The following is a 26,909-nucleotide window of genomic DNA, read 5'->3' as shown; positions in this document are numbered from 1 at the left end:
ACCACGCTCGGCCATTTAGCTGGAAATTTTTTTCAAAAACCGCCCGGTTGCGATAAGAGCCCTGGAGTTTGGCCTGAATAGAGCTGTCACCCCAAATATTAATCCAATCCGTGACTTCGCTTCCCTTCCACTGGCGGGTCTCTGCAGCATCGTCCGCCGTGGTTGCTGTTTACGTTCTCGTTCCCGCCTATTTCAACGCAGAATGATGACGTTTGTTGCGTATCGATGACGTACGATTCGGATTTAGGTGGCCTGGCCGGTCAGACGGCGGTCGCATTTGAAAAGATCGGATACGTTTCGGATTCAGGACGGCAAACCCAAGTGGCCTGGGTCGCAATTGAAAAGATCGGATCTGTGTCATTCAGACTGTCATGAAAAGATCGGAATTGGGTCGCATAGGTGCAAAAAAATCGGAATTGGGTCGTTTCAGCCTGCAGTGTGAACGTAGCCAAAGCTGCCATCAAACAGCTGCTGATTGGTCCAGATTCTAACCAATAAAATTGCCATATTTATCGAATATGGTGTCTGCTACCGAGGCTCAGAAACCTAACCAGTTAACTTACCCTCAATTTTGTCTTTTAGGATGAAGACGTTTTCATTTATTTTATAGTTTTAACAATAATTCATACTTTCTTTCTTTTTTTGCATTGGTTAATTTTTATTAAGTAAGATTTGTGAATTTATGGCTGAGGATATCCTGAAACTGTAATGTTTATCTGCTGTGTAATGTTTATCTGTGTGTGATGATCTGTGAATCCTGCAGAGCCAATTACTGGTAAAAAGTTGGATTTACTTTAAGATCTGTTTGTTAAAACAAAACAATAAAAGATTTAAAGCACATACGTATTATTTTATGCTGCAGAAATGTTTGGGATTAGATGAACAGCAATAATAAGCAAAAGAATGATGGCTCATCAAAGCAGACTCAATGTACACTGACCAAAAATATAAACGCAACACTTTTGTTATTGCTCCCATTTTTTATGGTATGAACTCAAAGATGTGAAACATTTTCCAGATACACAAAATAACCAGTTCTCTGAAATATTGTTCACAAATCTGTCTAAATCTGTGATAGTGAGCACTTCTCCTTTGCCAAGACAATCCATCCCACATTACAGGTGTGCCATCTCAAGATGCTGATTAGACAGCATGATTATTGCACAGGTGTGCCTTAGACTGGCCACAAGAAAAGGCCACTCTCAAATCTTCAGTTTTGTTTTATTGAGGGAGTCAGGGGAATCAGACAACCAGTCAGTATCTGGTGTGACCACCATTTGCCTCATGAAGTGCGACACATCTCCTTCACATAGAGTTGATCAGGTTGTCTATTGTGGTCTGTGGAATGTTGGTCCACTCTTCTTCAATGGTTGTGCGAAGTTGCTGGATATTGGCAGGAACTGTAACACGCTGTCGTATACGCCGATCCAGAGCATCCCAAACATGCTCAATGGGTGACATGTCCGGTGAGTATGCTGGCCATGCAAGAACTGGGATGTTTTCAGCTTCCAAGAATTGTGTACAGATCCTTGCAACATGGGGCCGTCCATTATTATGCTGCAACATGAGGTGATGTTGTTGGATGTACGGCACAACAATGGGCCCCAGGATCTCGTCACGGTATCTCTGTGCATTCAAACTGCCATCAATGAAATGCACCTGTGTTTTACGCCCATAACATATGCCTGCCCATACCATAACCCCACCACCACCATGGGCTACTCGATCCACAACATTGACATCAGAAAACCGCTCACCCACATGACGCCACACACGCTGTCTGCCATCTGCCCTGAACAGTGTAAACCGGGATTCATCCGTGAAGAGAACACCTCTCCAACGTGCCAGACGCCATCGCATATGAGCATTTGCCCACTCAAGTCGGTTACGACGACGAACTGGAGTGAGGTCGAGACCTCGATGAGGACGACGAGCATGCAGATGAGCTTCCCTGAGACGCTTTCTGACAGTTTGTGCAGAAATTCTGTGGTTATGCAAACCGATTGTTTCAGCAGCTGTCAGAGTGGCTCGTCTCAGACGATCTTGGAGGTGGACATGCTGGATGTGGAGGTCTTGGGCTGGTGTGGTTAGACGTGGTCTGCGGTTGTGAGGCCGGTTGGATGTGCTGCCAAATTCTCGGAACCGCCTTTGGAGACGGCTTATGGTGGAGAAATGGACATTCAATTCCCTGGCAACAGCTCTGGTGGACTTTTCTGCTATCAGCATGCCACTTGCGCGCTCCCTCAAAACTTGCGACATCTGTGGCAATGTGCTGTGTGATACAACTGAAGATTTCAGAGTGGCCTTTTCTTGTGGCCAGTCTAAGGCACACCTGTCCATTAATCATGCTTTCTAACCAGCATCTTGATATGGCACACCTGCGAGGATGAATGGATTGTCATGGCAAAGGAGAAGTGCTTACTATCACAGATTTAGACAGATTTGTGAACAATATTTCAGAGAACTGGTTATTTTGTGTATGTGGAAAATGTTTCACATCTTTGAGTTCATACCATAAAAAATGGGAGCTATAACAAAAGTGTTGCATTTATATCTTTGGTCAGTGTATTTAGCAGAAGCCTTTTTAACATTTATGTTCATTTTCACAGTGTCACGTGTTTCAGAACTCGTGAGTGTTTGTCCAAAGTTAATCAAAATTGGTCATAAAAAAATATAATTTCTCTTAATATTTCAACATTTATTGATGAAAATAAAACAATAGTTCAGATACAAATCTTAAAAAGTTTATCTTCCGGCTGGACGGAGTCGGAGCTCTGACATTTTTTTTTTCTGCTGCAGAAATTTTAAACACATTGGTCACTACACTGACTTAAATAAATACAAAACCCTGTTTTATTTTAGCTGCTTTGCTGCTCCTTCTGGGTTTAACTCTGAGAGAAATGGGCCAGAATGGTTGAAAACGCCAGAATCCCGTTCAAACAGAACCAACGCAAAATCCAAAGTCCTTGTCTGCCTCCAAGCACCATCAATATGAGACAGAGACACCTGATTGGTTAGAATCTGGACCAATCAGCAGCTGTTTGATGGCAGCTTTGTCATGTCAAACTGAAACTTAACTCAGCAAAATCAAAGATAGAAACAAAGTGAGATGACACACAACGCATGCAAAAACCTTTTGGCGGTGGCAATAGTGGCAGTTTTATCACGCTAAGTCGCGCTCAGAGTAGTCAGCAAAATCAAAGATAGGAAAAGTGCGATATTTGACACAACGCACGCAAAAACATGCATTTTGCAAACGCAAAAAACGTTTTTGAAAGCAAAAAGAATTTTGAAAGCTAAAAAAAAGTTTTTTAAAGCAAATAAAAATTGAAAGCAGAAAAAAATCTCAAAGCAGAATCAAAAATTATTGAAAAGCAAATATTTAATATTTTCACTTGCAACTTAGAACTTAGTTTTGTGTGCAACGTGGTGGCAGAAGTATCACTCCATATGCTTTGGCCTTGGCTTTTCAAAATTTCTCTGCTCCAGAAAGTCAAATGCAGTTTTAAAAAGAAGGCTGCGACATGTTGTCCTTGAGGGCTCAGCCACACTCACCTCTGGTATTCCTACTCCATCCCATTCATTCATTCATTCATTCATTCATTCATTCATTCATTCATTCATTCATCCATTTTCTATACCTATTTATTCCCGTTTGGGGTCATGGCGTTGCTGGGGCCTATCCCAGCTACTGTAAAGTAAAGGCAGGGTACACCCTGCACCAGAGGTGTCAAACTCCAGGGGTTGCTGTGAGTAGTGAGTGAGCAGCGGCTGTTTTTCTGTCTGACTGAGCACCGTGTTAATGAAGCATAACTAGGATGTGCAGCAATCACATCAAGACCTGCACCGATACGATGGACGAGTCGTGACCAGACCCTATGAAGACTCTTAAATATAAGCATATCTTAACCGTATGAGTCCTGCAGTTATGTAGAAAAGAACAATTTCAGACGAAGAACATAAAAGCATTTTTGCTGCATCTTCATCTGTCTGATCTGGTTTTGGATGTTGGCAGCTTGTTACATTAAATAGGATTCCATACCTGACCAAGAAGAATAAAGGAAAAAACAAGAGGACAGCATCCTTGAACACTTGTGTACTGATGTGTTGTTTCGGACAGCAAAGGAAATGTTTTTTCAAGGTGAAGAAAAGGATCTCATCCTGGCTGCTATTTAAATCCCAGAAGGACGATACTGTCAATTTAATGAGCTTCACATTGTGAAAAGTCAGAGTTTTTCAAGTTCACTGCAGCTATGATTTGTGCAACTTCTAAACAATTGACAAAATAATTATACTTATGGTGTAGATATTGTGATATGAAGAAATGGCGACTCTTTAAAGACCTCTGTGATGTGAACGACGCACAAGTGGAATCATGTCCACTTTGTTGCCTTAATGTAATAAAAAAAACACAGACAGTATTGTTAAAACATCAATCATGTTAACATCACTCAATACTTTTCTTATAAGGTTTAGCTGAGCTGTAAGTATTGTCTGTCGTTTCAAAGAAAAACAATCTTTGGAACTTAAGCATTTTTGGAGGTACTGTTTTTTAAGGAAACACTGCCACAGGACACTTACTGCTTTCATATAACCGATCATTTAAGTCCTGATTTATTTTTCTGTTAGTACAGAGCAAAACATTTCACAGACACATCTGTTAGATGTCTTAATTGTGGCTATTTCAATGGATATGCATCATATTGACATCAATGCCTAGAGGCCTATCAGACCTTTTAGCAGACGACTTTCACACAGCTAATCATGTCACGGTCCCAAAATATAAACCAGCTGCCATTTTTCTTGATAAATAGGGTAATTATATAACATATAAAATAATACAAAAGGTGCATTAATGGTGGTTTTGTGTTCTTTAGAGGACGTCTTTCAAACTGTCAAGAATGCACCAGAGGACAGTATTCGTAAAGATGCATACAACAAGATTTTCAGTAAAAAAAGAACAATCTGAATGTGTCTAAAAATGGGATTACTTTGGTGAAAGTGACTGTTCAGACTATACTTGTTCAAGCATATATACTGTGGTTAGCAGAGGTTACATGGGTAGAAGCTCAGCCTGGTTTCTAGTTTGATTCCAAAGGACGTGCAAGCATTCAAAGCTACTGGTCAGTCATCACACATTGAGCTGGGGCCCTATGATTTCACAGGCGTTTGACACTGGTGACCCAATTTCAAAAGGTAACCCCTGCACCCACAACCCATCTATGACGTATCAGCCAGGCTTCCCATCTGATCCAGATGCTTTCTGGACAAGAGAGGCCCTTCATCAGTCCCAGGACGACCAAAGGTGGTTTAACATGTCACAGCTTGAAGGTTTCTTCATCTTCATCTCTGCCATTAGTCACCTTCCTCGCTGCATTCTGCACAGTGTCCTGGAAGATGTCAAATGACCAATTTTCCGACCTCGCTTGAGATATAAAGATGTTTTTAAAAGAGATATGAAGGACTTCCAGATAGATCCTGCTACTTGGACTGCTACTGAAGCGACAGAGGGAGATGGGACACCACCTTAAAGAGAGGTATCAAAGTTGTTGTATCAGACAGATTCTAGAAATTCTACTATGGAAAAACGTTTAATTTATTTTGGAAAACCCTGAGTCTGGGGGATCTGCTTCATAGGTTGGGAAGACTTAGTCTAAAGTAGGTATGGATGACCAACGCAAAGGAGAAATGCTTTTATAAACAATACACTGTTTTTGTTTTTTAACAATGGAAATGTACAAGGAAGGAAGCCAACATTCTCTACACCATTCCGCCACCTGCTGGATGCGGGCATTCATTACAGGACACTTGTTCAAGCAGCTGCAGGGACTAACTGCGTCCACTAGGAGGCGCGCAACACCGACAGTTGTCTGCAGGCAAAGATGGCGGTGCGGAAGAAAGACGGCGGCCCGAATGTTAAATATTTCGAAGCATCTGACACCGTTTCTCAGTTTGATAATGTCCGCGTCTGGTTGGGAAAGAATTACAAAAAGGTACTGTGGGCTTGTTTTTGTGCGCATGCTCACAGAGTTCTCCTTTTCACCCTCAAATGTGGGCACTTACCCAGTGGGCAGAGGCAGTGACAAAGAGAGGAGGGAGGGTGCTGCTGCTGCTGCTGCTGCCGCTCAGCGTCCAGCTGTTTGGGATACAAAAGGATGCTGAGCAAACAGCTGCAGCACAAGCGCGCGCTTCAGGCGTTCTGCGGATACACGTGACTGCAGATAAACTGCCACAAAGGCAGCGCGCGACTCTTACTCGGTGGACGGATTTGTTTTCTATAAAGAAAATACATGACTTTAGCCTGCTAGCTGGCTAGTTAGCTGCTCGGCTAACGGTGAAGCAGCGCAGATCCAGATGTTGGCTCAGAGGCACGTCTGTCTTGAATAACAGCTGGCGGGCCTCAACTAGGAGCTCTGACTTGACGAAGACCTCTCAAGTACTAATCATGAAGTAGACTGTTATTATTATTATTATTTTTACAAATATTTGAATGATTGATGTTTTTAATTAGAGCTCTTTTTCATGGGTGAAAATAAAAGCACTGACATTTCCAGAGTTTACGTGAATGCGGCATATCAGCCATAGAACTATGTCTACCAGAAATGCTGTGTTTTAGTGTTTGGTGTATTCCTAACTTTGCGTTTTGTGTCCAGTACATCCAGGCTGAGCCTCCCACCAACAAGTCTCTGTCCAGCCTGGTGGTCCAGCTGCTGCAGTTCCAAGAGGAGGTGTTTGGCAGACATGTCAGCAACCCCCCACTCACCAAGCTGCCGGTATTTGCTTCTCAATACTCATCATCTTCCTCAATGTAATGATGCTTCACTTTTTGTCCTCTGTAACCTATTATTTGAAGCATTTTCCCTCTTTCTGCAGATGAAATGTTTTCTGGACTTTAAGTCTGGGGGGGCTCTGTGTCACATCCTGGCTGCAGCCTACAAGTTCAAAAGTGATCAAGGATGGTAGGGGCTTCTTTCTAGCGGATGTTTTGAGGATTAGACCTGTTAATCCAGTGAAGAATCAAAGGTCTCAACTGGATTTTGGCCGGGTTTGAGTTTCGTGTGTAACTCCAGTCTAATTTCCTGGTAGGCGCAGGTTTGACTTCCAGAATCCATCGAGGATGGACCGAAACGTTGAGATGTTTATGACGATTGAAAAATCTCTGGTGCAGGTGAGTTTGTTTCAGCAATCGTTCTTCATGAATAGTTACCTTCTACACAACTTGCAAAAGTGTTTATTTTCTAATATCTTCAAATCTCTAAATTATTATTATTATTATTAAAAACTGTCAATTATTTACCTTTTACAATTAGGTTTAATTTAGAATTAAGGATTTGATTCAGTTTGAATGAAACTATTTATGTGTATTTATATTCAGAAAAACGATCCACGTTTATTGTTTTTTATGCAAGTCTGAATTAATGATAAAAAAAACATTGAGAGATTTCATGTTTTTGTTTGGTGGCTTCAGAATTTTTGAATATTTGCAGAACCAGTTTGTTTATTCTTTAAAGTTCCACTCCAATGAAAATTGTGTTGTAGTTGTTTTTTTACATGTTCTTGTGGCATTTTTCTGATGATGGAGCACATAGATAAAGAAAATTGAGATTAAAATTGAATATTTCTTTACTCCAATATTTGTAAAATACAAAAAAAAAAAAAGCAGTTCGAAAAAGATCTTGTTTGTGACGTAGAAAATATGCTGGCTGGGTCAAAATCTTCCTGCTTTGCTCCATTCTGATGCATCCACCTGCAGACAAATAGACCCATGAACGTCTTTGTTCTCCTCGCCTGAGCTGGAATCTGGATCAAAACTGGATGGCTGGATAGCTCTGATGTTGCTCACCATTTTTGTTGCACTGATAATGTTAGGTTTGGCTATAAGGGGCTGAAAGCTAGCAGGAGAGAGTGTAAACAAAGGGATGATGGGAAGTAGAGGCAGGCTTACTCCCTACAACTCAGATGTAAATTTTTAATGAACTCCTGCCGCTCTGCTGAAACTATGTCCTAAAAAAATGACACTTGTTTTTAGATTTTGGCCAAAAGGTGCATCATCATAATTAGAAGACCGCTGGGAACGCTTTGAAAATACATCAGAAGATGATCGGAGCAGGATTTTAATGACAAAATCTTTGTGATGTGACTTTCGTTGTCCAACCCAAGGACTTCAGGGCTCGTGCAGTGTCTTTATTTGCAGAAGCAGAGATGTTATGCTGAGAGGAAAACAGCATTTACATTGTAATGGTCATGTGTTTTTTAAATGTACTCCTTCCAGAACCACTGTCTGTCACGACCAGTCATCTACCTGAGCTCTGACATCGATCCAAAGCTGCTGGGGAAACTGAAAGACATCATCAAAAGGCATCAGGTGTGTTTGTCATGTGAATGTTATGCCATACACCTCAAGTAGGTGTTGCTTCATTTTTAGGGCTCCTATGGGTTTAAACCTGTGAATACATATGATTTACACTCTTTTCCTGATTTGCAGGGCTCAGTGGCGGAGGACAAATCAAACAGCTCCCATATTGTGGTTCCCATCCCTGCCAGTCTAGAAGAAGGTGAGGACTTGGAACTGGACTGCTGGATGGATGTTTCTTCTTCAACATGCTATTCTAACTCCAACCCCTTTTTTATCTTTCAGAGGAATGGGTGCGTCCTGTGATGAAGAGAGATAAACAAGTTCTCCTCCACTGGGGATATTTTCCAGACAGGTTGGGTTTTTTGTTGATGCTCGTGAGCCGGTACCTCCATGAAATGCACCTGAAAACTCCTTCTGTTACATTTGAAGTTAATCTGAGTCCATGACTGGAGCCGTTACCTGCATAAACACTAAAGTATCACGTCTAACTAAGCTCTGCACTGATCTCATTTGGTAATAATTGCAGTGTGTCTTAAACAGAAAGTGATTATCACATTGTGTATCTTACTTAACATTTCTGGACAACAAAGGAAACAGTCTACCTGTGTTTTTCTCCAAACGGCGTGATTGGATTGGAATTTTCTTCCTCCCACTGTGCAGTTATGACACCTGGATTCCAGCCAGTGAAATCGAGGCTGCAGTGGAGGATCCTCCAACTCCAGAGAAGCCCAGGAAGGTATTTTTTTTTATCTTTCTTTGAGTTCTTCATCTCATTTTTTAACATGTTAATAAATAATCTTGATTTGTGCTAAAAGGTGAAGTGTTTTTAGAAATGTAATCATCTTAAAACGATCATGGTGTTCACGTTACATCAGCATGCAGGCAGAGAGGTGTTCAGTCAGAAACCAGCTGTGCCAGCTCTCCTACTTCAGCAGCTGAGTTTGGTCAGTAATGTTCATCATAGCTTCACTTCAACTGTGAGAGACAGAATGGAAAAAAAACCTAAAAGAATCCAAGAAACCACATGATTTGATCTATAGTGAAATATTAGGTAAATTCCCCTGTAAAATACATATTTATCTCATACAAGCAAACAGCAATTCTGTTCTTCGCAGACTTGTTACTTCCTCTTTAAGAAGCTCTTCTGTCCTACGCTGGCTACCTGTATTAAGGGCTCCTGTTTGAACTGGTTATCTGTAGAAAAGACATTTGTCCACAACCTCCAAACTCTACTATGGCCAAGACCAAACGGCTGTTAAAGGACACAAGAAACTAAATTGTAGATCTCCACCAGGCTGGGACAGCTCAGTGTGAAGACATCAACTGTAGGAGCAATAATTAGAAGATGGAAGACATGTACTGAGAATCTCCCTCCATCTGGGGCTCCATGTAAGATCCCACCCCATAGGATCAAATCATCACAAGAATTGTGAGCAGAAATCCCAGAACCACTTGGGGGACTTAATAAAAGATCTGCAGAGAGCTGGGACCAAAGTAACAAAGGCTACCATCAGTAACACACGCCGCCGCCAGGGACTCAAACCCTGCAGGGCCAGACGTGTCCCCCTGCTAAAGCTGGTACATGTGCAGGCCCGTCTAAAGTTTGCTAGAGCATAGGGACAAGTACAAGTGATCCGTGTAAAGCAATAAGGAATGGATCTAGACACACGGGCCACTTCAATAGCAACAGCTGTTCAACAGCTTGTTAACGCAACTTTCTAATCAGCCAATCACATGGCAGCAACTCATGTGTAGACATGGTTCAGACGATCTGCTGCAGTTCAAACCAGCATCAGAATGGAGAAGAAAGGTGATTGAAATGACTTTGAACGTGGCATGGTTGTTGGTGCCAGACGGGCTGGTCTGAGGATTTAAGAAACTGCTGATCTGCTGGGATTTTCACCCACAACCATCTCTGGGGTTTACAGACAATGGTCCAAAAAAGAGGAAAATGTCCAGTGACCAGTGTTAGACAACAGAAGATTGTAAAACCGTTGTGTGGTCTGATGAGTCTCCATTTCTGCTGCCACATTGGGATGGTCGGGTCAGAATTTGGCATCAACAACATGAAAGCATGGATCCATCCTGCCTTCTATCAACGCGTCAGGGTGGTGGGGGTGTCATGGTGTGGGGGATATTTTCTTGGCACACTTTGCGTACCTTAGTACCAACTGAGCATGGTTCCAACACCACAGCCTACCTGAGTATTGTTGCTGACCATGTCCATGCCTTTATGACCACAGAGAACCATCTTCAGATGCTACTTCCAGCAGGATAAGGCAGCTTGTCATAAAGCTGGAATCATCAGACTGGTTTCTAGAACATGATAGTGAGTTCTCTGGACTCAAACGGCCTCCACACTCACCAGAACCCATTAGAGAACTTTTGGGATGTGGTGGAACGGAACAGGAGATCTGCATCATGGATGTTCAGCCAACAAATCTGCAGCAACTGATGCTGTCATGTCAACATGGACCAAACTCTCTGAGGAATGTTTCCAGAACCTTGTTGAATCTATGCCACCAAAGGTTAAGGTAGTTCTGAGGGCAAAAGGGGGTCCAACCAGGTACCAGCAAGGTTTATCTAATAAAGTGGCCGGTGAGTGTAAATATGGAGAGATTCAAAGTGAAGTTCTCCTTCAATCAGTGAAAACATTGAGGATGAAACTTGGCTGGATCTTCCAGCATGGCAGTGATCCCAAACACATCACCAGTGTGCCTACAGAAAAATGCATTTTAAGGTTCTGAAATGTTGTTGCCAGTCTCCACATCTAGAAAATCCAGCAACAACCCCAAAAGGTCACAGGTTTAGAGGAGATGTGCATGGAGGAACGGGCCTAAACAGCAGCTACAGTGTGGGAAAACTTTTTCAAGACTTGCAGAAGATGTTTGACTTCTGTCAATGCTAACAAAGTAATGCCATGAACTTTAGTAACTGACCAAATACTTATTTTCCACAATAATTGACTCTCTAAACAACAGACAATGTGATTTTCTGGATTGTTTTTTCTCATTTAGTTTAAAATATGATGAAAATACAGACTTGTGTCATGTTTTAAGTGCAAAAACGTAAATAAGTACACTGTGGAGGAAAACTTGTGACTGACTGCAGAACCAGTTTCGTACTTTTGTTGTCTAATTTTACTTATCTTATTTCTTTTTAAAATTTTGCCCTTCCTATATTTACCCTGACTTGAGAGATACCAAAGAAAAATTCTGATGTTCTGTATGTGCAAACGGCAGTAAAACCTTGACTTGACTGTAAGTCCATGCAGAACTCTTGTGACTTGTTTGGACTAAAATTAAGATTAAAGATTGTGTTTTTCTTTTAGAATTAGTAGAAGTGATGTTGTGTTATCATCCTTTTTTCTTGTATTTTTCACTCTTTACATTTCTATCCTTTTTTAATTTTTTGAGCTAAGAGTCAAAACAGTTGGAAAAAGAAAAAATCAAAGTCCACTCTGCATCTTGACTGAATAATGCACTTAAAAGGTGCGACTACTATTCAATTTTACAATCAGTGGGAGTCATTTCTGCCAGAATCAATGGCAGAAGTGAAGTGAATTTCGTGTTCTTTGCCAGACCAATTCAATTGAGGAGTTTACGTAAAGGTTTTAGTGGTTGCATTGCCTTCAGATGCATGCTAACAAGACATCAATGTCCTGTTTGTCAGGTCCATGCAAAGTGGATTTTAGATTTGGACCAGTACAACGAGTGGATGAACGAGGAGGACTATGAGGTTGGAGAGGGCTGTCCTAAGAGGAAGAGGATCTCTGCCAAGACCCTGACGGATGAGGTGACCACACCTGATGAGCGGAGAGACAAGAAACCGAGCAGTGCCAAGAAGCGAAAACGCTCCCCATCGCCTTCCCCCACCCCTCCACCCCAGGAGAGCAAAAAGAAGAACACCAAAAAAGGGTATGCAGACATCTCCGGATGCATGAAGCCATTGCCTCTGAAATTAGGATGCAGAACAAGGAAGGATGTTGACAGAAAAATGCATTTGATAAAGCTGATCCTGTCTTAAGCCCTCTTCTCATTCAGCGTCCGAAACCCTTCTCCAGTCCCGACACACACTGCAGGGTTTAGCCGTGCTATAATATAGATCAAAATAACCTTCTGTCCTTCATGTATGTGCTGATAGACCAACAACCCCATACACCAAGTCTAAACGAGGCCAGAGAGAGGAGGAACAGGAGGATCTGTCCAAGGACCTGGATGAAACGTCACCTGTTCCACCGTCTGAAGATGGGAATGCAGCAAAGACAAGTATGCACATTTACATCCCTGTTCACTTTAGATAAGATGGAACTGTGAAAACACACCTTATTGTTCACTCTGACAACCGTTCACTCAGTCACTGTTGGTGAAACATGAACAAAGGGAGGATTGTCACCTTGGTAGCTTTCACTTAAAGGCGAATAAATCCTAACCTTGTGTTTGTGGGACAGTTGGTAAAGCTGACAGAACTTGACTGCACGGATGTTCCTGTTGAAGGGGCTGGTGATTTCTTTGAAGAAGCCCTGGAGTTGGACCTATTTACTTAGTGAAAACCTTCTGTTTCTGTGCAGATAATACCAAGAAAGACTCAGATTCCACTCCAGTCAAGGGAGGAACTGACATGGGTGAGTCTAGTAAAGGGGGCAGACGCATTCGTCTGGCAACTGCGTGGGGTGTTGAGAAAAATATATTCTATTTGTTGATGTATCGCAACAATTCATTTGACGATACTTGTATTGATTTAAAATACTGTCAAGAGGATTTTTATTTAGTTGTTTATGAGCGTCCATCAGCGTCTGACTCCTTTTCCTCTTAGGCCCCCGACCGCTAGTTGGCAGCACCGCCCACTGAGCCTCTTTGAGCAGCTCTATAATGCACCAAAACAGATCTCGTGAGAATTAGCTTAAGTTAAATGTTCAGGTTTTGTTGTTATGAGACCTGAATTTTTAATTTCTTAAAATAAAAATGAAAAATTGGTGTATATTTATTCATATCTAAGGGGAATCTGACTGGAAATATGGGATTGGGCAACTATACATTAGGACTTAAACACTGTCCATATAACCTAACCTGACAGAATCAAATGTAAAAGGATTTATGCTAGAGTAACAAGCACACATATGTTTCTATGCAACTGTAATTGTCGCTTTAAAAAGTTATAATAAATAAATAATGAGTTATTTAACATTAAGGAGTAGTTACATTTATTTATCAGTACATTTAGTTACATGTCTAAGTTATATCTGGCCCTTTGAGGACAGCCACTATGCTGATGTGGCCCTCAGTGAAAATGACTTTGACACCCCTGCTGTAGCCAATACACACCCCTTGGAACTGTTTTATTATTACTAGCTGTTCTTCTGTTGAATTGATTTGATTTATTGATTGATTTCAAGCATTGTAGTCAAAGCAATAAAGAATTTGCACATATTTTTTAAACTCATTACAGAAATTTTGAAATGCATAGATTAAAAAGACAGAAAATAAAACAAAACAAAACAAAACAAAAATGTCACTTAAATCACATTTGCTTAATTAAATACAGTGATCATTAACTAAAGTATAAGTATAGCTTGATTTATTGCTGGAAAAGCAGCGGGAATAAGCAAACCTATATAATCCCACCCCTACTGAGTTAATTCATTTTACAGTTTTTGTAATCCGGTTCTGATCCGATAGAGTCTTTTCAAGTAACAAAATGATTGATTATCTTCAGAAAACATTCATTTATTTATATCAGTAAACAGTATCGGTAACCAATATGTGATAACCATTGATTATTATTAGAACACATGATGACATTAAACCATTAATTATTGCTGCACATTGCAGATCAAGTAAACAAAATCAATAGTTATTGATTGTAATTTAAACGTTTCATTAATCATTATTACACATTACAATGTAAAACTCAGTGGTTGTAATTAAAAGAGCTTTGATTATTTCACCACAATCAAGTTCACACATGTATTTAGAATTATTCAAACAGCTGTTGATCCTTAAATCTTCTTATTTTCATATTGTGAAATCAGAGTTTCTTCATACCTTTTCTTGAATATTTGGATATTTGAACATTTTTTGAGCTCATTACTTAACTTGTTCCAAAGTTTGTTGCCACACACAGAAACTTTTCTTTGTGGTTCTTATCAGTTTGATCTTGACGTTCCTACATCCTCTCAGTTTGTAGCCTTGTAGCCTCCTTCATTTTCTAAGAACTGTTTCTGGATGTTGAATGGTAACGATTTCCCACTGACTCTGAATTAAGCAGATGAGCAAGAGGACGAGTCCATGGAAACCACAGGGAAGGTATTGTCACCTCCAGCAGCGGCGCTTTTAAAACATGGACGCAAACATTCAGAAAAGACGTGTTTGTTTGAGCTCGGGTGTTCTTGTTCCAACAGGAAGAGGAGGAAGGCTCTCCGAGTGTGAAGGGGGAGCCAGTGAAGAGTTCAGATCTTCACGAGGACAACGTGACTGAACAAACGCACCACATCATCATACCAAGCTATGCTGCCTGGTTTGACTACAACAGGTACAAATGACCCTTTTCAACTTATTTAGCAGGAGTTGATCTTCAGGATCATATTCAGTATACAATGTTGCAACAGTTGAGCGTTACAATAGTGACATGAACTCAAAGCTCTTCATAAACTCTGTGATGCAGTGTTCATGCCATCGAGCGCAGAGCCCTTCCTGAGTTTTTCAATGGGAAGAACAAATCCAAAACTCCTGAGATGTAAGTCCTGCATAGATACTGTTCCTTAAAGAAAGTAACAGATTACTATATTTCTTCACCTTTGTTGTATTGATGCACTGTGTCGTTTTGGATGATCTCCGTTTTCTTCCTCTGTCTCGTTCTGTCAGTTATCTGGCGTACAGAAACTTCATGATTGACACCTACAGACTAAACCCTCAGGAGTATCTGACCTCCACCGCCTGCCGTAGGAACTTGGCGGGAGATGTGTGCGCCATCATGAGGTAAGTGGAGCATCTGTTTACATCTCCTCTCACATCTAGCAGCTAACAGGCTGTCAGTACTTCTTTGTTTGTTTGCTCTACAGAGTCCATGCCTTTTTGGAACAATGGGGGCTGATCAACTACCAAGTGGACTCTGAAAGTCGGCCCACACCGATGGGACCCCCACCCACCTCTCACTTCCATGTCCTGGCGGACACCCCATCCAGTTTAGTTCCACTGCAGCCCAAGACCTCCCAGGTGTGTGTATCCTCAGACATTCTCATGCAAATGAAACCTGACCCCGATTGACCTTTTTCCTTCCGTCCCGGTTTTCCTGCAGACTCCTGCCCCCCAGCCAATTATGTCTTTTCCTGATAAAATGAAGGAGAAGCCAACAGACCTGCAGAACTTTGGGCTGCGGACTGACATGTACAGCAAGAAAACTTGCTCTGTGAAGGTAACAAACCAGCTACAACAATCCCTGCACTGTTAATCAGTTTAATTTATCATTATGAATCAATTTTGACAACAAATGTTTGTGTGAAGAGCAAGAGTGCAGCGAGTTCCATGAGGGAGTGGACAGAACAAGAAACGCTACTACTCCTTGAGGTAAAACATGTCTCACGTTCATTGTTGTGGCTGTGATTTCCTGTTTTTTCCTGCTAAAACTGTGAGACATTGTGTTATGACTCTTTACTAGTAGGACAGCTGAGATGGCGCTAAATCACGTCCTCCTTTCTGTCAGGGTTTGGAGATGTACAAGGATGACTGGAACAAAGTGTCTGAACACGTGGGCAGCCGTACACAGGACGAGTGCATTCTGCACTTCCTGCGGCTGCCCATTGAAGATCCATACTTGGAGGACAGCTCCTCATCGATGGGCCCTCTGGCCTATCAGCCGGTACCCTTCAGCCAAGCAGGAAACCCCGTCATGAGCACTGTGGCCTTCCTCGCCTCTGTTGTTGACCCACGTGTGGCGTCCGCTGCGGCCAAGTCGGCTCTCGGTGACGCATTGATTCTACATGCACTGGTGATGCTTGACTAACGTTCTCCACATTTACAAGCATGAACTTCCTCCCTTTCAGAGGAATTCTCTCGGATGAAGGAGGAAGTTCCTGCTGCGCTTGTTGAGGCCCACGTACGGCGGGTGGAGGAAGCGGCGAGGGTCAGTGGCCGACAGGATCCGCTCTATGGTTTGGAAGGTAGCGGCATCGCAGGAACTGGCTTGGAGGAAGGAGAGCGTCCTGGTAGGTTTGAATCCACTGCATTCAAACTGCACAACACAGAAACCCTACGAGTGCAGCGACATTTAACTGCTGGACTTGTCTTCCCCTCAGAGGAAAGCAACGATGAAAGCAAAAATGACAACCAGTCAAATGAAGAGAAGAAAGAGGCCAAAGTATGTTGCATAGTTTAAAGTGGTGGAATTCAATTTGGGTAGGCATGTCTTAATCTGGGTTGGTTCACAACACAGGACAGCAAAGAAGGAACGATGGTGGAAGAGGAGAAGCATACAGAGAATGAGAAGAAGGAAGAAGAGAAAGGAAGAGAGGCTGAAGGAGACAGGGAAGGAGACAAGACAGAGGCGGAAATAGGTGTGAAACGATTTCTTCATGGACGGAGAAAACTGAGTTTTTCTCCAAGTTGAAAGATAAAAACCATTTTTTTTTCTTCCAGGCAATGAGGAGAAGGAAAAAGACAGAAAAGAGGAAACAGAAGAGGGACAAAGAGAAGGAGAGAGTGATGGAGAAAGAAAGGCGAAAGTGGAACGGGATGTAGGAGAAGGAAACCTGGCGACTGCTGCCGCCTCTGCTTTAGCAGCTGCTGCTGTCAAAGCCAAGGTGAAGTGAACTTCATTTCATCGCCTTCAGCCACTTCTACAACATCTGATTCTTAATCACCTATTTTCCAGCATTTAGCCGCAGTGGAAGAGAGGAAGATCAAATCCTTGGTGGCTCTGCTGGTGGAGACCCAAATGAAGAAGCTTGAGATTAAACTACGACATTTTGAAGAACTGGAAACCATTATGGACAGAGAGAGGGAGGCTGTGAGTCAGACTGGCAGAAGATCAGATCACTGAAGAAGTCCCAGTCTTAGTGTGTTCTTCCTCTGTTTGCAGCTGGAGTACCAGCGGCAGCAGCTGCTCGCCGACCGCCAGTCCTTCCACATGGAGCAGCTGAAGTACGCAGAAATGAGAGCGCGTCAGCAGCACTTCCAGCAGATTCAGCACCAGCAGCACAGCCAAGCTGGGGGCCCCCACACCAACCAGGCTGCCCCGGGCCAGCCTCCACAAAACATTACTTCAAGTCAGCAAGCTTCCAGCACACCAGCACCGCAGGCAGCCCCTAGTCCTGCACCACCAGCATCTGCAGCCGCGGCCCCTGAGTCCCAACCACATCCAGGGGCCCACACCTCTCCGCCCTGCCCACCTGGTCAGGTCCCAGCCGCCCACTCCAGCACTACACCTGCACTCAACGGTGAGTTCAGAATGAAAGCAGTGACAGGACGCTCTGAGCCTTCAAAAAAAACTACAGTAATGTTTCCCATCATGCAACTGTCTGATGACATCATGATCCAGTTTTAATAGGAAAGGCCTCCTATTTTATGGTAAAGGCTAAATCATTATTTTATTATTAAAATGACAAGTACTGGGTTTGAGAACATTTCTACTCAAATGGAATCGATTTTTTTTATAATGTGCACCAGATCAATAATCTTTTTAGAAAATTTCTAGGTATTTTATGTTAAACTGTTCCTTCCTAGTAGTTTTTAATGTAGGACACCAACCTTTTCACTAACATTTAGTTGCACCTTTTCGGTTACAGTGACTAGTTTTTTTCAAAATCTAAAATTTTTTAAAAAGAAAATTTGACAAAGGATTCATTTAATTGAATTGCTTTAAATAAAAAATCAATTAACTCGATTGATTAGAACTGACATGGATGAACTGTGGTGACTTGTGTAAACAGTGAGCTGCTGAAAGGATTTTTAAACCAAAAAAGTCAAAAACCAGAGTATATATAAAAAATATATAAATATATTTTAACAATCTGCAAAGTCAAACGTGATGTGTCAGACCGAACACAGCCGGCTGAGCTACTACACTCAGGAGATGTTAACATGCAGTGTTAAAAAGATTTAAAAACATCAAAGTCCCAAAGCTTACTCATTCACACAGGTTTTTGCTTTTCGTTGCTTGGTACCAATGACTGTATCCAAGAACTGGACTCAGTCAGTGTTATGTCACTCACAGAAAATGGTTTACTTTCAATTACAATCAAATTAAGTTAATTTTGTCACCGTTCTTTTGGTATATGCACGTTGGCATGTTGGAACCAGATAATCTCAGTAAGCAGTGATTGGATGTTTCTATGGCAAACACTTTCACCATTCAGGATTGAACTTGTTGGAAGTCCACTTAAAGTGGGCGTGAAAGAATCTGTAAAGTAAACATTTCAAATGTTCAACAGAAGACTATATACTTAATTTGATGCAAGGCCACATAGTTATCTGATTGATCAATTAATAACTTGACTAACTCGAACTACGGAATAATATCATCAGGGCTCCAGACTAACTTTTTTCACTAGGAGCACAGTGGCCCCCAACTGAAAGTTTTAGGGGCACAACCAGAAAATTTAGGGGCGCATACCGTAAATCAACATGCTAACCAAATATATTAATTTCCACTGTATTACTAATAAATACTTTAATAATAGATGCAGAAATTACAATGTGCTGTTTCAAATTCAGTGTCACATTTTATTCTGCCCTTTTGAAGATGCAACAAGAAGGTAAACTGACAGCACCATCGCTGTCATGACGGTACAAATAAGTAAAGAAAACGGATGGAAATTTATCTTGGTGACACCAAATAGGTGCAGCCAAGATGCACAATAAGCATGTTTGAGATCACCCAGATGGACTCAACGCTGCACAGATCACCTGGTGTGTGACGTATATTTTTGTTTTTGCTCCAACATCACCTGTCAATCAAAACAAAAATATCACGAGAAAGGGGTGGGAGCAAGGCCCCAACCTGAGCGAACGCAGCTGGAAATTTAGTACTGCACTGACTGAAAGCTGCCCTGATGACTATAAAACAATGCATTATGGGACATGTGTCCTGATGGTTTTTGTAGTTCAGTGATCAATCAAAATAATTTAAAATACCAATTGATTAAAAAAAGGCTACATACATTACAAAACATTCAAATAAGTATAAAATATATAATAACACAGATCATACTAAGGGGGAGAGGAATATTAAAACTAAATTGAATGTTAAGGACAACTCAAATTTCCTGTTGTCCTTCATTCGCCTTCACCCCCCCCACCCACCCCCCACCCCCTGCCTGATCTCCCCAACGATCCAGGCGCGGCGCTGGTTCATCTCAAACACGTCTATCGTTGCATTTTTCCCACGTGTTTTCAGTGTGTCTAAGACTAATGTTGTTTTTGCTCGAGCGTGTTTAAAGTTCAAGCCCCGTTAGCTGTCACGCATGTAGGTGTGGGACATTTATTCTCCTCAGCTGACCCGACTCCCGCGGGAGCGGTGAGCTGCCCTAACAGCCGTGCATAAACCGTTTGTGGTCGGGGGTGACACGCCGCCGCACGCTTAACCAAAATCCTAAACCTGGAGGTGGAGGCGTTTCTGCACTGTTTAGAGATAATATTGCAACCCGCAGACTATCATTTGGTGTGTTTTCATCATTTGAGTATGTGTCCTTTAAGATTGAGTTAAAACAAACTCCTCCCTTACTCTGCATAGTTATGTACAAACCTCCTCAGCACAGCCAAAGTTTTATTGATGATTTCACTGAAATGCTCTCAGTTGTGTGCACAGACTTTGATGGTCTAGTCATTACAGGTGATTTTAATGTTCATGTTGATAATGTCAATGACAGAAATGCAAAAGAGCTCAATGCTGTCCTTGAAACCTTTAGTCTAATTCAGCATGTGAGTTGCCCCACCCACAGCAGAGGGCACACTCTGGACCTGCTCATCACAAGGGGGGTTACTATTTACAATGTCAGTGTGGTTGATGTCGCCCTCTCTGATCATTTCTGTGTATTCTTTGACCTGTCTGTTGCTCCCAAACCACCGCCTGGCCCTGCAGTTGTCCAAAGGAGACAAATAAATGAGAGCACTAGGGCACAGTTTGTAGAAATGATAAACCCTGAAAACGTCTCTGGTGCCAATGTTGATGAAATGCTGAATTCTGTTACTTCTAGCATCTTGAATGTTCTGGATGCCATTGCCCCTATGAAAGTTCAATTGAGAAAACATAGACAGAAAGCTCCCTGGAGGAATGATGATCTAGTCAGGGCACAGAAACAACAGTGCCGCAGAGCCGAGCGAAAGTGGCGCAAGTCAAAACTCCAGGTTCATTATGGAATATATAAGGCGGAGTTGTACGCTTATAACCAGATCTTATGCAGAACAAGGGAAAGGTACTTCTCTGAAATAATTGGAAGTTGCAGCAGCAACTCTCGTGTCCTGTTCACAACAGTTAACAGATTAACTAACCCTCCAACCCAGCTACCAATAGAATTGGTTTGTACACCTAAATGTAATGAGTTTGCTGTATTTTTCAATGACAAGGTTCAGGGCATTAAAAAAGCCATCAACTCCACAACACATATAACTATCGAACGGCCACCTACTCACTCTAAGCTGACTCACTTTATACCTGTCACTGACCAAACTGTCCAAGAGACCATCACCCGTCTGAGCTCGTCTACATGCTGCCTTGATGTGTTACCCACTAGATTTCTAAAGTCTGTCTTGAACAGTGTGTTGCCATCAATTACTCAAATAGTTAACATGTCTCTTCAATCTGGAATATTTCCAGAGGCATTAAAAACTGCAGTCATTAAACCTCTCCTGAAGAAAAACGGTCTTGATCCCACTGTACTGAATAATTACAGACCTATCTCTAATCTGCCATTTTTAGGAAAAGTCCTTGAAAAAGTTGTCTACCAACAGCTCACTGACTTTCTCTTATTAAACAATTCGTTTGATGTTTTCCAGTCAGGTTTTAGACCCCATCATAGCACAGAAACTGCTCTTATCAAGGTAACCAACGACATCCGCCTGAACACTGATGATGGCAAAGTCTCTGTCTTAATCCTGCTAGACCTGAGCGCTGCCTTTGATACTGTTGATCATGGGATCCTTTTGCACAGACTCCAAGACTGGGTTGGCATCTCTGGATCTGCCCTAAGTTGGCTCAAGTCTTATCTAGAAGACAGGAAATACTTTGTTGAAATTGGGAGTTGTGTCTCAGACTACATGGGCTTGAATTGTGGTGTGCCCCAGGGATCGATCCTGGGACCCCTTCTGTTCAACCTCTACATGCTGCCACTAGGGCAGTTAATACGCAGTAATAACATATCTTATCACAACTATGCAGATGATACTCAGATCTATGTGTCACTGACAACAGGTGAATATGGGCCGGTGGATTCTCTCAACCACTGCCTCCAACAGATCAGCGCGTGGATGCAGAACAACTTTCTCCAGCTAAACTCAGACAAGACCGAAGTTATTGTTTTTGGCCCACAGAAACAAAGAGAAATTGTCAGCAGCTACCTTCATTCTCTGTCTCTTAAACCCTCAAATCAAGTCAGAAATCTAGGGGTAATCATGGACTCTGACCTGAACTTTAACAGCCATATCAAGTCAGTAACATCAGCGGCATTTTACCACCTGAAAAACATTGCCAAAATCAAAAACATAATCTCAAAGCGAGACCTGGAGATACTTATTCATGCATTTGTCTCCAGTAGGTTAGACCACTGTAACGGCCTGCTCACCGGCCTGTCCAAACGAGCTGTAAAACAGCTACAGTACATCCAGAATGCTGCTGCTCGAGTCCTGACCAAAACCAGGAAGTATGATCACATTAGTCCTGTGCTCAGGTCTTTGCACTGGCTCCCTGTACCTCAAAGAATAGACTTCAAAGCAGCTCTGCTTGTGTACAAGTCTCTCCATGGCCACGCACCAAAGTACATCTCTGACATGTTAGTGCCATATGAACCATCTCGTACTCTGAGGACCTCAGGGACCGGCCTCCTGTTGATTCCCAGAGTCAGAACTAAACAAGGGGAATCAGCGTTTCAATATTCTGCAGCTAAAATCTGGAACAGCCTCCCTGAAGGCGTAAGACAGGCGTCTTCTGTGTTCATGTTCAAATCTAGACTTAAAACATTTCTGTTTAGCCGTGTATATGACTGAAAGGTCCTATCTGCACCTTTCTTTCCTTCCTTTCTTTTTAAATCTTTTTTTTTTTTTTCCTTTTCTTTTAAAGTAAATTTTATGTTGATTATTTCTATGATTTATTGTGATTTTAATGCATTTTTCTGTTTTGTGAAGCACCTTGAATTACTTTGTGTACGAATTGTGCTATACAAATAAACTTGCCTTGCCTTGCCTAAACCTTCCTCCGGGTCTGTGTGACCCAGAGAAAAGTTCAACACGGACTGCATGTATTTAGAAAATTACGAGCGAATAAATACGTTCTAAAGGAAAGTAAGGAACTCCTTCATGTGGTCCGGGGAGGGAGGGGGCTGGCAGGTTTCCTGCTTTCAAACCCTGTCATTGTCACGCCCCCAAGAGTCATTTACCCCACTGTGATTGGTTGGTCAGCTCCGCGCACGACAATGAAAAAGTGTCTTACATACAAACTGGCGGGCCGCATTAAAATTGAACTTTCATATTAAGGCGGGGGCCGCAAAATATCATCTTGGGGGCCGCGAGTTTGAGGCCCCTGCTGTACACTCTGGCCCTGGTACACGAGCCGCAGGTCGGAAGAACGAAATCAATAGTTCGTTTACTCATAGCTCAGACGCACATATCAGGTTGTGATGATATTTGTCTCCGTTTCCTTCCCACAGATGTTTACGCGCGCTCGAATATCTCTAGGCCCCTCCCCCTCCACGCATTTTAGCCACTTACAGTGGCTTTCCCTATTTTTCTCACACGCAGTGGCCGCCTCACAGTGAGGCATCACGCGAGTGTGTGCTCGCGTTTCATGAATATGTGCGCGAGTGTGTGTGTCTGCCTGCGTGCGTGTGCGCTCGCGTCTCATTGATTATTTCATTGATCATTGACGTGCCCCTTCCACATTTAATGTATAAAAAAATACGTAGGGAGGGGGAGGCAAATTTACTGTTAGCACATGTGCGACTGGATGTAAAATTTTGGTCGCAGTCTGGAGCCCTGATCATGAAAAAATGAAGATTATCAAGAACATGTTACATAAAAAAGGTATCAGATCAAGAATGGTTATTCTGACCAATAGAATGACTGAGTGACAGTTGGTAGTTTCTCTATAGAAGTCTATGGGATTTTGGCTTCTTGGAGCCAGCGGGTGCTTCCTGTGTGGAACGCCAGTGGGGAGGAGTCACTCAGACCAGTTCTAATATACAGACAATGCTTGGTTCCTTCTGATTTCTCTGTGACTGTGCTGTGTCCTTTAGGAACTAATATTCAATGTGAAGTGAGAACTGTGACAATATTGTTCATCCCAAATCGACTTTGCTATATCTAAGTAATTGACTGGACTGAGTGACTCCCCTGATCCTGGCGTTCCAAACAGGAAGTACTCGCTGGCTCCAAGAAACCAAAATCCCATAGACTTCTATAGAGAAACAAACAGCTGTTACTCAGGCGTTCTATTGGTAGGATTAACCATTCTTACTCTGACACCTTATTGAACATCTTCTTGATTTCAAAATTATTGTCTGTGGTTCAATTATTAAAGTTATATACTGGCCAATCAGATGCTTCAATAAAAGTACACATCCAACATTGAAAATGTTTGATTGACAGATTTAGTGTAGACTGGTGTGGTCGGGGCGTGGCCTTCCAACGAGCTCCATTCTGATTGCAGAGAGTGGTTGCCGTAGAAGTTGGATTTAAACCAACTCGGGCCAATCACTGCTTACTGACAATTTCTGGTTCCAACATAGCCATAGCTGAATCGCAAAAAAGTGAATTGACTTCATTTCGTTGGAACGAAAGCAAGCCGTTTTCTATGGATGATGTCACACTCACTCAGTCCAAGTTTCATATAGAGTCAATGTACCAGAGGGGGTGGGGGGAGCACTGAAGGCCACATTCCTGCATGTTTTCCAACACAGCTTGCTCTGGCATGGTCTAATTGCAGACACACCAGCCCTGAAGGCCTGGAATGGCCCCCTCCTGGTCTATGCTGAAGCTGTGCTGTACATTTCCACTTCTATAGGCTGATTCAACCGTGTGACGTCTGTGTTAAAATGACTCCCATGTGGAGAACATTTGTTAGATAAACCAAAATAGATGCATTCAAAGTCGCTTTGACTCAACACGTTGACGATAGACTGCAACAACTGTAATGTTTACAAGAGATGCATCTGTGACACAACTCTTACACAATTATTGGAGAATTCACAAAGAAGCTGGCATTAAAACAAAGGAACAAAAGTCAGCTCTAGATGGTCAGGATTCTTCTTTGAATTTTTCTGATTGGACGTTTCTTCTTTTTCAGAACCAAGTGCTCCTGTTCCTGGGGAGACACTTCACCCTCCAGCTCCGGTCCCCCCCCCACAGTGAGAATCTAAAGGACTGCCCCCACCTCAAAATCTGCCTGCAATCACCTGAGAGGAAGAAGTTCTCCATTGTGGAAGAGAAAGCATTTTACCTTTTCATTTGTGATGGCAGAAGGAAAAACACCAAACTTCTGTTTGCTGTTCTGGCAAAAGGAAGTTCTTTTCACGTAAATGTATTTGAAGGGTCATGCGAGCTCAGCTGGACGGCATCTTCAGTCGGAGGTTTTAGCTCACCGCCTGGGTTCTGGTGCACATAGATAGTCTTACTAACATGCCAGCATTCAAGGAGAAGAAAAGACTCATCTTTGGTTGTCAGTGTTTTTTATTTTTATTACATCATGACAGTTTTACATGTCATATCTTACTTAATATGTCCCCTTCCTGTGTAAAGTAGGTACGTATTCAGAAACAAAGCACTTTTACTGTTTGCAGAGGTCTCACTGACAGACTTGAAGTGTCCAGCAAAACAAACAGAAGCACTTATATCCTTCTTTTTGTCATTTTAAATACTTGTTTTTCTAGAGAAGCTTTTGGATCCCTAATTGGAAGTCTTTTGCTTTAATCTTGTTTTTGTCATGTGGACAAACGGTTATTGTACAGGGTCAAGCCTGGGGATTACATGTCTAATACCAATGAAAAAGTCTGGAATGATGGGAAAAAAAAAGGTTTTCATCAAAAAAAAGCAAGTTTGAGAGTAAAATTGGACTTGAGAACTTTAAATGGATTTGCTGTTACAAACAGACTTTCTGTTCCACCGTCAGGAAACCATGTGAAGGCTATGGCGTGAAACCATTCCTGGTGATCTTAGAATACAAACATTTTGGTGATAATGATGCTTCATGGTTTTGAATGCATTTGAAGCATTATGGATGTACTTTAGGGGGGGATCGTCTTTAAAAAAAATGACTGAAGAAAACGTCGGGGGATGATAGAGTTTGTGGTTATTAGCAATCATATGTACTACCTTTAGAACTGGATGCTGTGTTACCTTTTTATCCAAACTGTTTTCTAGTCATGCTATCGATCATTTATTCAGACAGTTCCATCATAAATGCTTGGACGGTGTAGGAGTTTGTGTTTCGTTTTTTATTGGAAGAAACGTTGATGCTGTCAAAAAAGGGAGCACCTTAAAATACAGCTGACAATGAAGAATTGTGTCCTTAATCCCTGCAACTATATTCTCACCTTTTATCCTTATGTCATTTTTTTTTATATATTTTTTTATTGCTTTTCCATTTTTTTTTTCTTTGATATGTCAACAATGTAATTGTAGAATATGACCTTTCTAGCCTGTATTTACCCTATCAAGATGTGTGTGATCTAGATGGTTCTGCTATCAGGGGCGTGACTGTGATCATGTGTGCACGTGAACGCATGCCATAAACTGAAACATGCTAACGATCGGTTTTCATTTAAGTGCCATGAGTCGTGTGTTTGCCATGTTTGAAGAATTAAAAAAAATAAGCAAGCGCACAGCTTGCCACATCAGTGTCATAAACGGTTCACCAGACGGTGAAACGTTGCCGTTAATGTTCGTTAAGACAGTATTGCAGTCCTCACAGCAGCTGTGAGCAGAAATGAACTTCTTTTATCCGTGTTATTACATTTACGTGGACTTTGTGATATGAAGTAAGTGTCTGTTCAGTTTTTGTATGTTTTTCCACTTTGCTGAAGGAGGCAGCGACTGCATTCAGATACAATAGAAGTCATTTTTTTCATTTGTAAATCATGACATTAGTGCTGAAAGTTACTCTTGCAGTTTGTACAACGAAAAGGTCAAAACAGGTTTTAACAAAATGTTTGAGGACAATAAAAATGTGAAGAGGGGTCACTGTGGAGTGTGTTTTTTCAGAGGTTCCTAATCATTCTGTTCTAACCAAATCACACAAAAAACAGCTTCATCTTTTCCTGAAAACATTGATTTTTAGACACCAATAAATCTGATTGCATTTTATTTTATGAGGTTATTTAAAGCAATACAAATAAATGCATACTACAATAAAA

The 26,909-nt window shown here is 41.8% G+C and overlaps 1 protein-coding gene across 4 annotated transcripts; it reads left to right on the top strand.

The window, feature by feature from the left end:
- The first annotated feature begins 5,847 nt into the window (after positions 1-5,847).
- smarcc2 (SWI/SNF related, matrix associated, actin dependent regulator of chromatin subfamily c member 2) lies at positions 5,848-26,732 on the top strand. Of its 4 annotated transcripts, none has more exons than XM_023954745.1 (26): positions 5,849-5,993; positions 6,654-6,773; positions 6,874-6,959; positions 7,093-7,168; positions 8,273-8,365; positions 8,486-8,555; positions 8,639-8,708; positions 9,017-9,092; positions 12,029-12,273; positions 12,500-12,624; positions 12,927-12,980; positions 14,621-14,661; positions 14,757-14,887; positions 15,020-15,091; positions 15,220-15,333; positions 15,417-15,570; positions 15,653-15,769; positions 15,859-15,921; positions 16,058-16,316; positions 16,398-16,559; positions 16,650-16,711; positions 16,787-16,907; positions 16,990-17,153; positions 17,225-17,359; positions 17,432-17,789; positions 24,845-26,732. In XM_023954745.1, the coding sequence occupies exons 1-26, from the start codon at positions 5,883-5,885 to the stop codon at positions 24,907-24,909; spliced, it is 3,144 nt and encodes a 1,047-aa protein (XP_023810513.1). In that variant the 5' UTR covers positions 5,849-5,882; the 3' UTR covers positions 24,910-26,732. The 4 variants fall into 4 exon arrangements, with proteins under 4 accessions (XP_023810510.1, XP_023810513.1, XP_023810512.1 ...); XM_023954744.1 differs by having other exon boundaries at positions 7,087-7,168; positions 14,624-14,661; XM_023954743.1 differs by having other exon boundaries at positions 7,087-7,168.
- The last annotated feature ends 177 nt before the right edge of the window (positions 26,733-26,909 follow it).

This window comes from Oryzias latipes, chromosome 5 (genome assembly GCF_002234675.1).
Source record: "Oryzias latipes chromosome 5, ASM223467v1".
Taxonomy (NCBI): Eukaryota; Metazoa; Chordata; class Actinopteri; order Beloniformes; family Adrianichthyidae; genus Oryzias; species Oryzias latipes.
Note: the sequence above shows the minus strand (reverse complement) of the source record. Positions and strands in the feature narration are given on the sequence as shown.

Bases quoted from the DNA above. Each gene is read 5' to 3' on its own strand.
- smarcc2 (XM_023954742.1), top strand. From the start codon at position 5,883: ATGGCGGTGCGGAAGAAAGACGGCGGCCCGAATGTTAAATATTTCGAA. The intron at 5,994-6,653 runs GTACTGTGGGCT...TTTTGTGTCCAG, and splicing joins TGGGAAAGAATTACAAAAAG to TACATCCAGGCTGAGCCTCC. The intron at 8,556-8,638 runs GTGAGGACTTGG...TTTATCTTTCAG, and splicing joins CCCTGCCAGTCTAGAAGAAG to AGGAATGGGTGCGTCCTGTG.